Source organism: Pleuronectes platessa, chromosome 6, assembly GCF_947347685.1.
Source record: "Pleuronectes platessa chromosome 6, fPlePla1.1, whole genome shotgun sequence".
Taxonomy (NCBI): domain Eukaryota; kingdom Metazoa; phylum Chordata; class Actinopteri; order Pleuronectiformes; family Pleuronectidae; genus Pleuronectes; species Pleuronectes platessa.
Window position 1 is genome coordinate 25,916,145 of NC_070631.1, and position 14,582 is coordinate 25,930,726.

The 14,582-nt window shown below is 41.9% G+C and overlaps 1 protein-coding gene and 3 non-coding genes across 4 annotated transcripts; all 4 read left to right on the forward strand.

The window, feature by feature from the left end:
• The first annotated feature begins 7,266 nt into the window (after positions 1-7,266).
• On the forward strand, positions 7,267-11,305 carry rpl10 (ribosomal protein L10). Its single transcript, XM_053425344.1, has 6 exons — positions 7,267-7,408; positions 8,408-8,466; positions 9,392-9,499; positions 10,241-10,379; positions 10,601-10,763; positions 11,107-11,305. The coding sequence occupies exons 1-6, from the start codon at positions 7,386-7,388 to the stop codon at positions 11,260-11,262; spliced, it is 648 nt and encodes a 215-aa protein (XP_053281319.1). The 5' UTR covers positions 7,267-7,385; the 3' UTR covers positions 11,263-11,305.
• Positions 9,099-9,231, forward strand: LOC128443217 (small nucleolar RNA SNORA70). The gene has a single exon (XR_008339004.1). It is a non-coding gene; the product is annotated as a small nucleolar RNA SNORA70 (small nucleolar RNA).
• LOC128443220 (small nucleolar RNA SNORA70) lies at positions 10,885-11,017 on the forward strand. The gene has a single exon (XR_008339006.1). It is a non-coding gene; the product is annotated as a small nucleolar RNA SNORA70 (small nucleolar RNA).
• Positions 11,306-11,866: 561 nt separating the features above from the next.
• LOC128443221 (small nucleolar RNA SNORA70) lies at positions 11,867-11,999 on the forward strand. The gene has a single exon (XR_008339007.1). It is a non-coding gene; the product is annotated as a small nucleolar RNA SNORA70 (small nucleolar RNA).
• Positions 12,000-14,582: the final 2,583 nt, after the last annotated feature.

Genomic DNA, 14,582 nt, shown 5'->3' on the forward strand with positions numbered 1-14,582 from the left:
GAAAATGTTTTACAATAGAGCTCATAGAAAGTGAGGGATTTAAAATATGGTAAATTATACCCCAATACAACTTTTTCACTGCAGACATTTCAGTTAATGTTTTATCTAAATAGGGCACAACATTAATGAATGTGATTAGTAACATATGTGTTGACCTACTATTTCATGACAAAAGGGCTGCTGTGAAAAGGGTCTGTAGTGTAAAACACTATAACATATTTAAAATGAAGAAAATTTAAAGCAGAAGGGGAGGATTTGATGAAACATGCAGAGGGGTGCTGCTCAGGTCATACTGTGAGATCCGGTGGAGCACTGCACTCACTGTCTAATGGATTATTTTGGATACAAACAGTTATGGACAGAGGAGAATGTTAAGGAGAAACAAAAAGAGGGAATTTGCAAGAAGTTCAATTTATAGAATACACTGTTATTGAAAATATTTGGTTTATTGAATTAATACTGTTTCTTGTTGTTCTATACTGTGTATTAAACCTTGATTTCTACACACTGTGTCTCTGACTCTCTCTCTCAAACACAAGGACACACACACCTAGACACACAATCATACACACCCCCACACACACACACACCAGGATTCAACGGAGGCCTGCTCCCACGTGAACTGCATGACATCATATGATCTCATTACCGAAGAAGTTGAGCCTGACGCACAGACCTGCAGAGACATGACCTGCAGAAAAACACTGACATAAAGACAGTGAGAAACACGAAACACATATCAAAGTGGGCTGCTGCACTATTATTTCACTACATGATCACATATAATACATATGTATTTTTTTATATTGTAAGGGGTACAAGTATCTTTGACGATACTCATTTTATCCTCTTTTCTTGCGTTTGCTTTGGCAACACATGAAAGTGAAGTGGGGGTCAACACATCTCAACAGTATTCAGGAGAAATGGTTTCTCAATAATTTACTATATACAAGCTTTTTATCTATAGTTATACCTGATATACCATATATTCTGGAGCATTTAATACCTTTTGGGATCAGAAGATATCCTTTTCTTGAACATTAGATATATTTTTGTGCAGCAGTAAATGTCCTTTTCTGAGGCATTAGATCTCATGTTCTGGAGCATTCAATATCATTTTCAAAGGTATGAGATATCATTTTCTGCAGCATTAGAAATCCTTTTACTATGACATTAGAAATAATTTTTCTGGAGCATTACGTTTCTTTTTCTGGAGCGCTCAAGCAGGGGTGTCTCCATGATGGTGAAGTGATGTGTAGGAATCTCAATGGATAAAGAAGACAGAAAAGAAAATATTATGAAAGAAAAACATGGAATGGGTCAGAATCAATTGTTCATGTGTCTTTGTGTCCTTGGCAACAATTCAGTTTCACTTCCCGATAAACAGTGTCCACTTAGCAAATAATTCCTTGTGTTGCAAAATCCGACATATTCAACAGCTCCAGCAGTGAGAGTTGAATGCCATCCTTCATCTTCGTCTTCTCCTGATTTATTCTCCTGATATCAAGTGTGTGTGTTATCTAACATATGTGTGTGTGTGTGTGTGTGTGTGTGTGTTTGTGTGTGTGTGTGCGTGTGTATGTGCGCGCGTTTGTGTGCGTGTGTGTGAGAGGGAGAGATAGACACACTGTCTAAAACAAGTGTGAATTTATGTATGTAACTGAATTATGTTTTGTTTGCAACATGGTATAATATACTGGATCTACATTATATATGGTGGCATCTACAATCTTCCTCAAGCTAATCTGTTCAGATATGGGTTAGGTGTAGCCTGGATGCCAGACGAATTTAGCCCTGCCCACAACATTTTTGGTCGGGCAGTTCGGTCTGGAGTCGCTCCATTGGGAAAAAATTATGGGGCGTGTTTCAACTGACCAGGAAGTAAAATTCCTCTACGCTCAATTGGATAGACCTACAACCAATCAGAGCAACGTAGTATGTGACGTATGCTAAGCAACGCATTGTGAGTTATTTACTAAAGGCCAATGTATGCTTCTCCGTTTTGACGGACACGGACAGATAGGACCGCCCTCTCCAACGTGGAACGACCTCTCCGTGCCTCTCCGAGGCTCCTCGGAGAGCTTTTCGTGCAGCTCTCATTTTTCTAACTACACGTCGAAATGACAGACAGCCCACGGATAGCACTTGGCTGTGATTGGTCCGCTAATGCCAGCATTTCGGAATGGAAACTTCCTGTTCCATTCCCTACATCACAATAAACCAAAATCACAACTACGACTCTATGATTAATGTGACAAGTGTGTTAAGCCAGCGGCGTTGTCCGGCTGACGGTGGCTGGTTAGAGCACTTACAGCATGTGTGTACGGTCACATACGGTTATAACGAACTTTGATAACGGGGGTAGCTGGCTAGCCACCATGCTAACTGCGGTGGGAACAGCGCAAAAACCCGCTGACTTTAATCCCACGGCTGTCATGACACTGTTTCTCAAACACCGTCAGGTTAAAAGCAAACACTTGGTAGTAGCTAGTATCGGGTGTCCCTGCTGACTGTGTGTGGAAGTTGGGGGGAGCTAGCTGCCTCCGTGTAGCTTCAAGCTGTTGCAGCTGTTGAATTAGCAACGCAGTTTGGAAACAAGACCGGGGAACCGCTGCGCTAAGACACGATAACAAAAGCATTTTGACCCGCTGGGTGTCACTTTATTTCAGCAAAAACTGTCGCGTCGTCAACATCCTTTTTCTGTTAGTTGCCATCGTTCACTGTGTGTGAGGAGCCGGGAGGACGTAAATAAACCAGCGTGGACTTCTTCTATATACCTCATGAGGTAGGCTTGTCTAAGCTCGACTTCCGTTTCGCCATCTACCGTTCTGGCGGTGAACTGTTTTCACAAGAAAAAGGCTCGTAGAACTATAAATCAAAAAGGGTCCGTCCGATCCGTCCGTCCGTCATTCCGAAACGGACTCGGAGAAGCATACTGAGGCCTTCAGTATGCCCAGCCACCGTCAGCCGGACAACGCCGCTGGCTTAACACACTTGTCACATTAATCATAGAGTCGTAGTTGTGATTTTGGTTTATTGTGATGTAGGGAATGGAACAGGAAGTTTCCATTCCGAAATGCTGGCGTTAGCGGACCAATCACAGCCAAGTGCTATCCGTGGGCTGTCCGTCATTTCGACGTATAGTTAGAAAAATGAGCGCGGCACGAAAAGCTCTCCGAGGAGCCTCGGAGAGGCACGCAGAGGGCGTTCCACGTTGGAGAGGGCGGTCCTATCTGTCCGTGTCCGTCAAAACGCAGAAGCATACATTGGCCTTGAGGCCTTTCGCTGGGTTCACACCGGACGCTTCAGCGCAGCGCCAAGCCTTAAATAACAGCTGGCTCCCATCCACTCCCATGTTAAAACTTTGTGCCGGTCACACCGGAGGCTGAAGCACCGCGAGGCAGCCTTGGCGCAGCGCGGTGCTTCAGCCTCCGGTGTGACTGGCACAAAGCCGTGCAGCGATCTACTGGATCAACGGGTGATATTATTAGCGACTTTTTTATGAGATAGAGACCCCCTTAGAGACAAAAAGATAATTCGAACCCTGTGTAATACATAATGAATGCTACAATAATTGAAGTACTTATAAATGGATTTATGATTGATAATATCTCCATGACTGATAGCTTAACTGACACTATCTGAAGTGTGCGACTAGTTTTTTACAACCCCACCCATCACTTCAGTATCCTGAGCTCTATTTTTTACACTTGTCTAAAGTCACTGTGCTCTCATGCTAATCTAATTTTATTGTCTCACACAAAATGTTGCTACAGCTCCTGTAGTTAAAAAATTACCTCAAACCCTCACATATGAACTTGAATAACACTTGAATGTACACACAATCACACTGCCTGGACACACTCGCAAAGACAATACTTCCGTTTTCAGGGTAACACACAGGGTGTTAGCCGTCACACCCTCATCAGTCATGCTGTTCAGTGGAGGGAAGTGTGTTTGAGGGTGCGGTGGGCAGTATGAGCAATTCAATGTTAACACTTCTATCCGCAGCTTCACATTAATCTGCAAGTTATCAGGCATTTAGTTGATGGTCTTAACTCGGAAGACTACGTTGAGTTTGATGTGTTATCTTACAGATTTTGTGTCTTTCTTAAAATTACTTTATGACTCGATATGCGTCAGCTTGGTATTGAATTAAAATAGCTGTCCTCAGGTAAATCATCCATCTAGTAGCACCTGAGCTTAACTTTTAATGCAAGTTTTAGAGAGTCTTTTAGTAAACCAAACAACAAGTCAAATAGCCCATTCGAAAATCTGCTGTTTCCAGTTTTTCGACATTATTGTGGTAGGAGGACCTTTTATTACTGGAGGGAGTCGGGCCAGTTAGTTGGTATTAACAGTATTAATGCTAAGCTAAGTGTCCTGTTCTAGATTAGTATTTCGTCTGAAAATATTAAGCGGTATCAGTCCACTCCTTTAACCCTTAGTATCGATGAATAAGCATTTCCCTTCTTATGTGCTTTAGTTTGCAGCCTAAGATCTAAATGGAAATCCTGAGCAATAGGCTATGTCTGTCGTGAGTGTCTTTAAGTGTGTGTGTGTGTGTGTGTGTGTGTGTGTGTGTGTGTGTGTGTGTGTGTGTGTGTGTGTGTGTGCGCGTGTGTGTCATTGGCCACCAGAAACAGGCACAGACTCTAGGACCATTTTTGGTGCTTGGTTTCTTTCCATCGTCACACCATCATGCTTGCCCCTCAGTGAGGTTTAGCTCAGACACAGGAACAGTCTGGAGGAGGTTCAGACAGAACAGGAGGACCAGACAAGATAGAGGCTACTCTGTGCTGATAGCTGACCTTCACATGAGGCTGTGCAGGGATCCCAGTCAGAGTTCACCCTCTTTCCTGACTGACATATCCGCTATGTGTTTTTGTCACTCAGCAAGGAGTGGCAGTGTATTGCCACTTCCTAGTCCAGGCTGGGCTGAAAATAAGTTTAAAAAAAGGTTAAAGTTAACAACACCATCTTCTTTACACAAACTGAAGAGAGGTGTGATGACAGCACTTACATTATTTACGGACTCAATGACCTTAGCATATGTCTTAAGGGCATGAGGATGTTTAACAGTCCTTATTATGTTGAGGGATGTTGGAGCAGCTCTCATTCAACAGAGCCAGGACGAGGTAGGAATTCCTCACATTCCCTGGCTACAGAACATTTGTTCTGCATTAACAAGAGTTTAGATATGAGCTCATTGTTCCTTTTTAAGAATTAGTGAAGTAGGGCGCAGATGAGTCGAGAATTTACAAATTTATGATGCTATAGTGTCCCCTAATGGCCATTTTGTAGAGTGCATTGAGATCTCAAAGAAAAACCTCCAGACCAAACCTCCAGAACCAGACTCAGTGTGGGCAGCCATCTGGTTTGTATGAGAGGAGAGATGTGGGGGAGAGGGGAGAGATGGGTAGGGGAGACCAGGAACAGTTGTGATGTCAAGTGCGACTTAAACCAGCCTCTTTCTGTTGCTTTAATCCTCAGTGATGAATTATATATCATGACAGAAAGTCTTCTAACAAACAATTTTGGAAGTAATCACACAGCTGGTTAGAAATTATAAATCTGGTGCTACAGTGGGTTCTATGGTTTCTGCAGTGGACCGTGAATCTGTGCTTTTGAGGGGGAATCTTATCCCTTATTGTTACAATTCAGAGAGCTTCCTTATTAGATATCAGACTATCTTTCCAGGCTAGGTGAAAATCGTCTTTATTGATGTAACATCACTCTCTAGGTTATGTAAATTCCGTGATGTATTTGAGAATTATACCATGGAGTTAATCTCTGATTTGTTTTCTTCTTTTTCAGAGGGGAGACAGTGTCCATGGTTGTTGGCAATGAGTGGACTGTACTAACTAAATCATCACCATGTAAAGAAGTAAAGCTGGGGAAGCCTGTGTCAAACATGACATGGTGGTTGAGTAAATAACAAAGGAATTATTTCCTTTGATATGTTTACGTTATTATTAAACACAGACCATAATAGAATTTCTTTCCAAAATCTGTGTAATTGATAAAAGTAGATTCAAATATAATTAAAATTATCAGATAAAGGAAAGTTCTTCCACAAAATTAAACAGGATAAAATTGACAATAGGCAGATTTATAAAGTACTTTTCCACTATTGACTCCTCAAAGCATTTTTCGCTACCATAATGGTAAATGGTCTGTATTGATATAGTGCTTTTGTTGTCTTGATGACCTTCCAAAGAACTTGACTTTCACACATACATTCATACAGTGCATCTATGTGCATCACTTTCATGTTGACACATCATTGACACACTGTTGGCACAGCCATCCGGGCCAATTTGGGGTTCAGTGTCTTGCCCAAGAACACATCGGCATGGGGATGGGGCTCAAACCGCCAACACGACTCACTCCACCTCACACATATTGAAACAGTGCTTGTTCTATACACAGAGCCCTTCAGTAAGACACAAACAAACATTTTTGCCATTTGGCCTTTTTCACAGGACACATTTAGTTATAAAACAGTAAGAATACACAATTTCCCCCTGGGATCAATTACATATTTCTGATTCTGATTCTGAATAACAGAGCAAATACGGCTGAATTCCATTTGTTTGCTACATCTTCGGGGTGCTTTTTTAACATAAGGACACTTGAATAGAATGTAAGAGTAGATAATAGTGGTAGTAACATTGAACATTACATAATTTCAGGATTCCCAATTTTACTGAAGTTACATGTGTATTCATCAATATATACTGTTCCTAATATACAACAGTAATCATTATTGATCCCCAAGGGATATTATTTTATAATTGGATCAATATCATCCAATATCTATGGTCTGATGTTAAGAGGGGGTGAAGAAGGAAAAAAACGTTCAACCATAATGACACTTCAGGATGTAAAGGTTATAAATATTTAATATTCCCTCAATACATGATTTTTATTAATATTATCAGCAGAAGCTTGTCCACATGCTGAATGAATCAAACAGCACACCTACGGCATGGATACGGTTGATGTTGCCCTGCAGTCTTGGATCATCATATAGAACTACATTTCCCAGCATTCAACTGAAGCTTGAACCATGAAAACTGCGATCAAATAATTTTTATAATGATACAATTGTAATCACTATTATGTGTCGATGGCTTCATATAGGAAAAATACACACATAAGCAAAAAATAGTTCGTTTGTAAAAATAAAATATGTTTTCCTCGTCCATATGACGAAGCGGAAGTGTTCTCTACTTCCTTTCCTCCATTAGGTGAGTGCGTGGTGGGAGCGCGGCTTCTCCTTCTCTCCGTTGAACATACAGATTTAACGTTTTTTTACTCGGATTCTTAGTCACGAATTAGCACGAATAACACCATTGTTTGTTAATCTACAGATCGCAGCCATGGGCCGCCGACCAGCCCGATGGTGAGTCCTCTGCGCCGTCGTTAGAAAGCAGGGCCAGATGAGAGCAGCTCGGAGGAAAATGGCAGCTGCTCCGGGTCGCACCATGTGCCCGGTGCTGACGTGCCGGCAGGCCTCCTGTCTGACCGCCTGGTTACTGTCTTATCATTACACGGTGTTCTCTGTGTTAGCCGCATGTGTTAACTTAGTGAGTGCCTGTCCTTATAGAGACTCTGAAGTCGTTGTTTCAAGAAATGGCTAGCTTGTGGAGCTAAAAGCAGCTAGCGGCTAATGCTAACACGCCATTCCCAGACATCTTCTGTGAAAATATGATGCACTTCATATCCGAGTTAAATCTCGGTGTGAGTACTACTGGTGGTTTAAGATAACAACCGTAATGCCTTGTAGCGGTGGAAGACTGGTTACAGGTTAAAACAACAGAGGGGTCTGTAACATGAGTGGATATATGAATCTGTCAGGATCTGTTGCTTTTGAGAACCATTGACTCAGCAGTTTCTACCATAATGAGCTAAATTAGAAACATAAGGCTCCTGCATGCTCACCGTTACTCTGGATATAACTACAGAGCACAATTGTTACAGTATGAGGCTGATGATAATCAATATATTATCACCAGCATATCCTACATGAAGGCTAAATCCATGCCAAATATATCGCGTGTTACACTGAGTGTGACCTGTTCTGATTCAGTTTGACTCATATACACCATCCTGTTTTTAGTGTAGATATATATTATTCCTAAATTATAGCGGTTTCCATTTCATACCATTGTTAGTACTAACCTGCTGTGGGAATTTACTGAGGCAGTGACTATGACATGTTTAGATCTTAGAAGGAGCTAATTGGGTTTGGGCTTAAGACAGGGAAAGTCAGTTCGTAACTTCAACTGGGAATTATTGACACTAACAAAATGTGCATCCTTCAGAAATTATCACAATTGCTGAAAAAATGACACTAGCTTGGGTAAATGGTTGACGTTTGAACCCTTTATGTCTTTCACAGCTACCGTTACTGCAAGAACAAGCCCTACCCCAAGTCCCGTTTCTGCAGGGGTGTGCCTGGTAAGATATCTGCTCTTCACTTGACATATGTGTTGTCCTAAAAACAGTTTCACACATTTAAACCCTATCGCTCTAATGGGAACCATTAAGTCAAATTTAAATAACATTTCTTCTGAGTTGGCACAAAACTAGAAAACATGTCAAGTCGTCTGTGTAGCTGCATTTTGTTCAGACAGATGTGACCAAAATGTTATTGTTAACTTCAGAATCAACAGTTTTCATATCATAGTAGAAGTTGTTTGTTCTGTACACATTGCCATTAATGCTATGAGAACGTATTAACTGGCATATTTCAATGTTCGAGTTTCATTCAGGCTAATAAGGTGACATGGGGCTGCACAGATTTTTTTTTCTCTTCCCTGCATCCAATCGATTGGTTGAAGGTGTGATTTCAGTCTGCCACAATTTTCTGTTCGTCCTAATTTTTTGACTTGCATGATCTGCCACTGATAATTCTGCATCTTACCAGTTCTCCCTTCCATGTGTCTCTGGTGTGCAAATGTAAGGCAGCACATGGTTGATCTCAACACTCAAACCTTGTGGTGATGTCTTTATTATTTAACAGTTCAAATACTGTGCCGTAAAACACTTGGAGGAGAGAAGTGTAAAGAGTTATCATGCATCCCCTAAAACTGCAGCTTATTAAGCCGACTGGTCTTGCTGCAGTGCAGTTCCAGTGTGCAAAGGCTGCAGACAGTGACTCAGTGGTTGTGTATGTTCTCAGCTGGGAGGTGCTGAGTGCTTTAAGGGACCACTGAGACAAACCTGAGATGGTTTATCCTTCTCATAAACTCTCACATGTTGAGTGTATGATTTCAGAACTATGACACAGGTGTTCTCTGTATCAAGTTATCAGTATTGAGTATAGATCTTTGGTAATTTGTCTTGCCCTGTTCTCTCATCTTCCTCTTTTCCTTGTATGTAGATCCCAAGATCAGGATCTTTGACTTGGGAAGGAAGAAGGCCAAGGTAGATGAGTTCCCCCTGTGCGGCCACATGGTCTCTGATGAGTACGAGCAGCTGTCCTCAGAAGGTGAGTAGTTCAATAAGCTATGACCAAACATGTAGATGGTCATGTCATTGAAGTGTTTATTTTAACTGCGCTAAGTCCAACTTGAACACTGTCACTACAAGGTCTTGATTTTAATGGGAGCGTGGGGGAGAATTTAACTCATATTTACCCCCAAATGCTTTAAAGTAAATGCATGGAACTGTTACTGATATTCCTTGGAGTTTCCAATAGTAAATATCACTAAATGTGCATCACACCCCTACAGCAGAGTTGAAAGTAACTAGCAGACGTGGGAAGTCCGGACGACAGCCTGCTCTGTCGATGGCTTCTTACCTTCACTTATGGATGTGGATTTTACCAGTAAATTAGACCGCGTAGGTCCCTGTGCGACAGTAGCACGTAGTCAGAGTTAATAAGCATTAACATTTGATGCACAATGAGTAAATTCCCCCGAATGCATGATAAGTCGTGAAACTGTTTTACAGGATTAGAAAATACAGGTTTAGATTTAAGAATCTTAGTTTAACTTATTGTGTATGTAACTAGATGATAAAGGAACAATTAACAAATGTGACTCAAAACTGGGAACACTGTCATTTTATGATGTCTTTACAGGTTCTTTAAACAAACAGGCCACAAATTCAATGGAAGAATAATTTAAAAAAAGGATCCCATGAATCATGTTGTATACTTAAATGCAGTCTGTCCCAGCTGAAGTTGAGGAACTGATTTGTATCCACCCTCCTCACCCCTTCTGTGTAGCTCTCGAGGCTGCTCGTATCTGTGCCAACAAGTACATGGTGAAGACCTGTGGTAAGGATGGTTTCCACATCCGCATGCGCCTGCATCCCTTCCATGTCATCCGCATCAACAAAATGTTGTCCTGCGCTGGAGCTGATAGGTGAGAATCTGTTGTCAATGTAATGAGTGTTGGGTTACATTCTGGTGGGCATCAATATTCAGAGACCAGTGATCAGAAATGGATTGTGATTATTCTAAATTCCAAATGGCTGTTTAAAACCCATTTTCCAAGCTGGGTCTTACTATTGCGTTGAAATGACTGCATTGTCTTGTATTCCTTAAAGAAAGTGGCTCAAAATATGTCAATCTTTTGGTTCCCAGACTCCAGACTGGAATGCGTGGTGCTTTTGGAAAACCCCTGGGCACTGTGGCCCGTGTGAGGATTGGTCAGGTGATCATGTCCGTGCGCACCAAGGCCGGGAACAAAGAGCATGTGATAGAGGCTCTGCGCAGAGCCAAGTTTAAGTTCCCTGGACGCCAGAAGGTAAGGCAGCACATGGTTGATCTAAACACTCAAACCTTGTGGTTAGGTCTTTTTAATTTAAAAGATAGAATATTGTGACGTGAAACACTTAGCAGAGAGAATTATCATGCATCCCCTAAAACTGCAGCTTATTAAGCCGACTGGTCTTGCTGCAGTGCAGTTCCAGTGTGCAAAGGCTGCAGACAGTGACTCAGTGGTTGTGTATGTTCTCAGCTGGGAGGTGCTGAGTGCTTTAAGGGACCACTGAGACAAAGTTTTTCCTCAAGGCTTTTACTCAAAGGGAATTGTACTTCTTGTTCTGTCATTTACCTTAACTTACTCCTGTCATCGTTCTTACCCTCAGATCCATATCTCCAAGAAGTTTGGCTTCACCAAGTTCAACCCTGATGTATTTGAAGAGATGATGGCTACAAAGCGTCTGATCTCAGATGGCTGTGGGGTGAAGTACATCCCCAGCAGAGGCCCTCTGTCCCGCTGGAAGGCTATTCATGCTGTGTAGATGTTCTCAGAGGCAACCAATAAAAGTGGGTTTGATTACAAAAGTGACGACTTTTACTTTATTTCACGAGTCCAATCACACAAACGAAAAGGGTGAGGGGGGAGGCAGAGCGAGATTTGACGGAGCTGCCTCAGTTCTGTTCTCTCTATTCTAACTTTCCGCCAATGATTCATTGACGGAAAAACCTGTCCATGACCTGAATATCTTTAATATCTGAATGGCCAAATATATTGACTTGCAGATCGTAAACTTCATGTGACCACAGGCCCAGGCAAGGACCGGATTTCAAAGTTTTACAGTGTACTGGCCCAAAGATCTATAATGACACATGAGTAAAAGCTAGACTGAGATATTTACACACTTTAATCTAAATAGCATTAGAGAATTATGTAGCCAGCACTGTGGCCGAGGATAAAGAGCATGTGATGGAGGCTCTGCGCAGAGCCAAGTTTAAGTTCCCTGGACGCCAGAAGGTAAGGCAGCACATGGTTGATCTCAACACTCAAACCTTGTGGTGATGTCTTTATTATTTAACAGTTCAAATATTGTGACGTGAAACACTTGGAGGACAGAAGTGGAAAGAGTTATCATGCATCCCCTAAAACTGCAGCTTATTAAGCCGACTGGTCTTGCTGCAGTGCAGTTCCAGTGTGCAAAGGCTGCAGACAGTGACTCAGTGGTTGTGTATGTTCTCAGCTGGGAGGTGCTGAGTGCTTTAAGGGACCACTGAGACAAAGTTTTCCTCAAGGCTCTTACTCAAAGGGCGTTGTACTTGTTCGGATTGTTCTCACCCTCAGATCCATATCTCCAGGAAGTTTGGCTTCACCAAGTTCAACCCCGAAGAATTTGATGAGATGGCTACGAAGCGTCTGATGGCTGTGGGGTGAAGTATATCCCCAGCAGAGGCCCTCTGTCCCGCTGGAAGGCTCTTCATGTTGTGTAGACTTTCTAAGAGGCAACCAATAAAAGTGGGTTTGATTTTTAAAAAAGTGACGACTTTGACTTTATTTCACTGAAGTTCTATTTATGAAATTTATCCAGACTCAGCCAGTGGTATAGGGAATTTTCAAAGCAAGTAGAAATGCATGGTCTTGACAGTTATTAGGAAAACATGCAATATGTCTAGAACTTGTTTAGACGATTTTATTTTTTTGGATCTGTCAAGCCAAACAATGCCCTGCCATTCTACAACTAACTATACAATACTATTATTTTGACCAAGTCTGAGTTTACAAGTGTCCAATCACACAGACAGCGAGGGGGGAGGCAGAGTGAGATTTGACTGAGCTGCCTCAGTTCTATTCTCATTTTCAGCCAACGATTCACTGACGGCAAAACCTGAATATCTGATTAGCCAAATATATTGACATGCAGAGTGTAAATGTCATGTGACCCTAGGCCAATGAAAGGACCAGATTTCATTAAAGTTTTTTTAGTGTACTGACTCAAGCCGAGATATTTACACACTTTAACCAAAATATTTTGATGCATTCATGAAATTATAGAGTGACAAAGAAAACTGTTGACAATTTATTGCTATTTTTACCTGCTACAACAAAGGGAAACACCAAACCTTTATGAAGAGAACAAAAGACACTGGCATGTGTAGCCCTCTTTGAAATAAATAGCTGCAGACTTCTTTTTTTGGATTTATCCACGCCTACCGGGATCTGGGGTCAAAAACTCAAGATTAGTAATAGGATGTGACACATATTTTAGTTGACGAAATATTAAAACAAAAAGTGAGTGCAGGTGAGGCGGACACAGAAACTGAAGCCCGGTACAAACAGTGTTGCCAACTTGGCGACTTTCCAAATCCTCTTGGCGACTTATATTTGTCCAAAGCGACTAGCGACAAATCTAGAAACATTTTCTGGTGTTTTGGAGACACTGACGTGAAAGAAAGTAAAGTTCTGCAGTGACTGCCTTCAACGAGCGACGGGTGCTGCCGTGAGCCCCTCCGCCGTCCCAAAGCACTCACAGGCGGCCAGTAGCCTTGCACAGCAGTCCCAGCTGCAGAGAGGTGAGCCACACTCTGCGTCCTCCAGCCGCCGCTGATCCCTCCCTGGTTTACAGAGCGGGATGTAAATGTTGTAGCCGTCTATACAATTTATAGTTATGTCAAAAAAATGTAACTTTTTTACTGACTTGTTGTAGGCTCCTAGGTGGAGCATACGGTTAGAAACTAAGAAAACCCCCCCAAAACTTAAAACAAAACAAAGTAACTCTGCCTGAGTGTCTCTTTTGGATCACTTTGCCGCTCCCAAGCCTGAGGGTTGGACGTAGAGCTAGCAATTCCACCCCATATAACAGCCTTTTGATTAAGTTTTAAATTCTAACATTTAACAATACAGGACAAAATCGATTTATGTTGAACATCCAGGGAAGGGACATAGTCAGTGACCTCATATAAGTACCCGGGTGTTCACCTGGACTGGATCGATCATGCCACTGCAGACTGTATCTGCTTCGGAGACTGAGGTCTTTTGGAATGCAGGGGGCGCTCCTGAAGAATTTTTATGACTCTGTGGTGGCATCTGCCATCTTCTTTGGAATAGTTTGCTGGGGCAGCAGCATCTCAACCGCTGACAGGAAGAGACTGGACTGACTGATTAGGAGGGCCAGCTCTCTCCTGCGATACCCACTTGACCTAGTGGAGGTGAGGGGACCAAGGAGTATGATGGCGAAGCAGTATTCTCTAATGGAAAACCAGTCCCACCCCTGCAGGACACCATCACAGCCCTGGGCAGCTCCTTAAGCACAATACTGATCAACCCTAAGTGTCTGAAGGAGAGGTATCACAGGTCGTTCCTTCCTGAAGCAGTAAGACTGTACAACAGGCTCTGCTCCAAGTAAAACTACATGCACCACCACTATGGGCCGTCACTTTAACATTCTCAACTGTGCAATATTCACTGTACTATATTCATTTGTATAAGAATTCTGTGCATTATAAACCGTTATGTGCAATCCATTCACTGTACATATTCTGACACATAATATATTTATTTACACTGTACAAACAGATTTAATCACATTTATAGTTCTATATATTGTTGTATATTTTCCATTTCTTTATATTCCTATACCCAAGTACTGCATGCTACTCATGTGATGTCTTCTGTTGCTGTAAGATTGACAATTTGTCTAATAAATTACTTCTTATTCTTAAGTCATTCATGTTTGTCTGTGCATCTGCTCGCACTCTTTCCCTGGTGTAATCGACAACTGTGTCATTTGGGAGCACTTATATTGCACATATACCAAATATCTAACACTTATTTAATGATTGCTATTAGCTAGGTATCGGTCAGCCTACT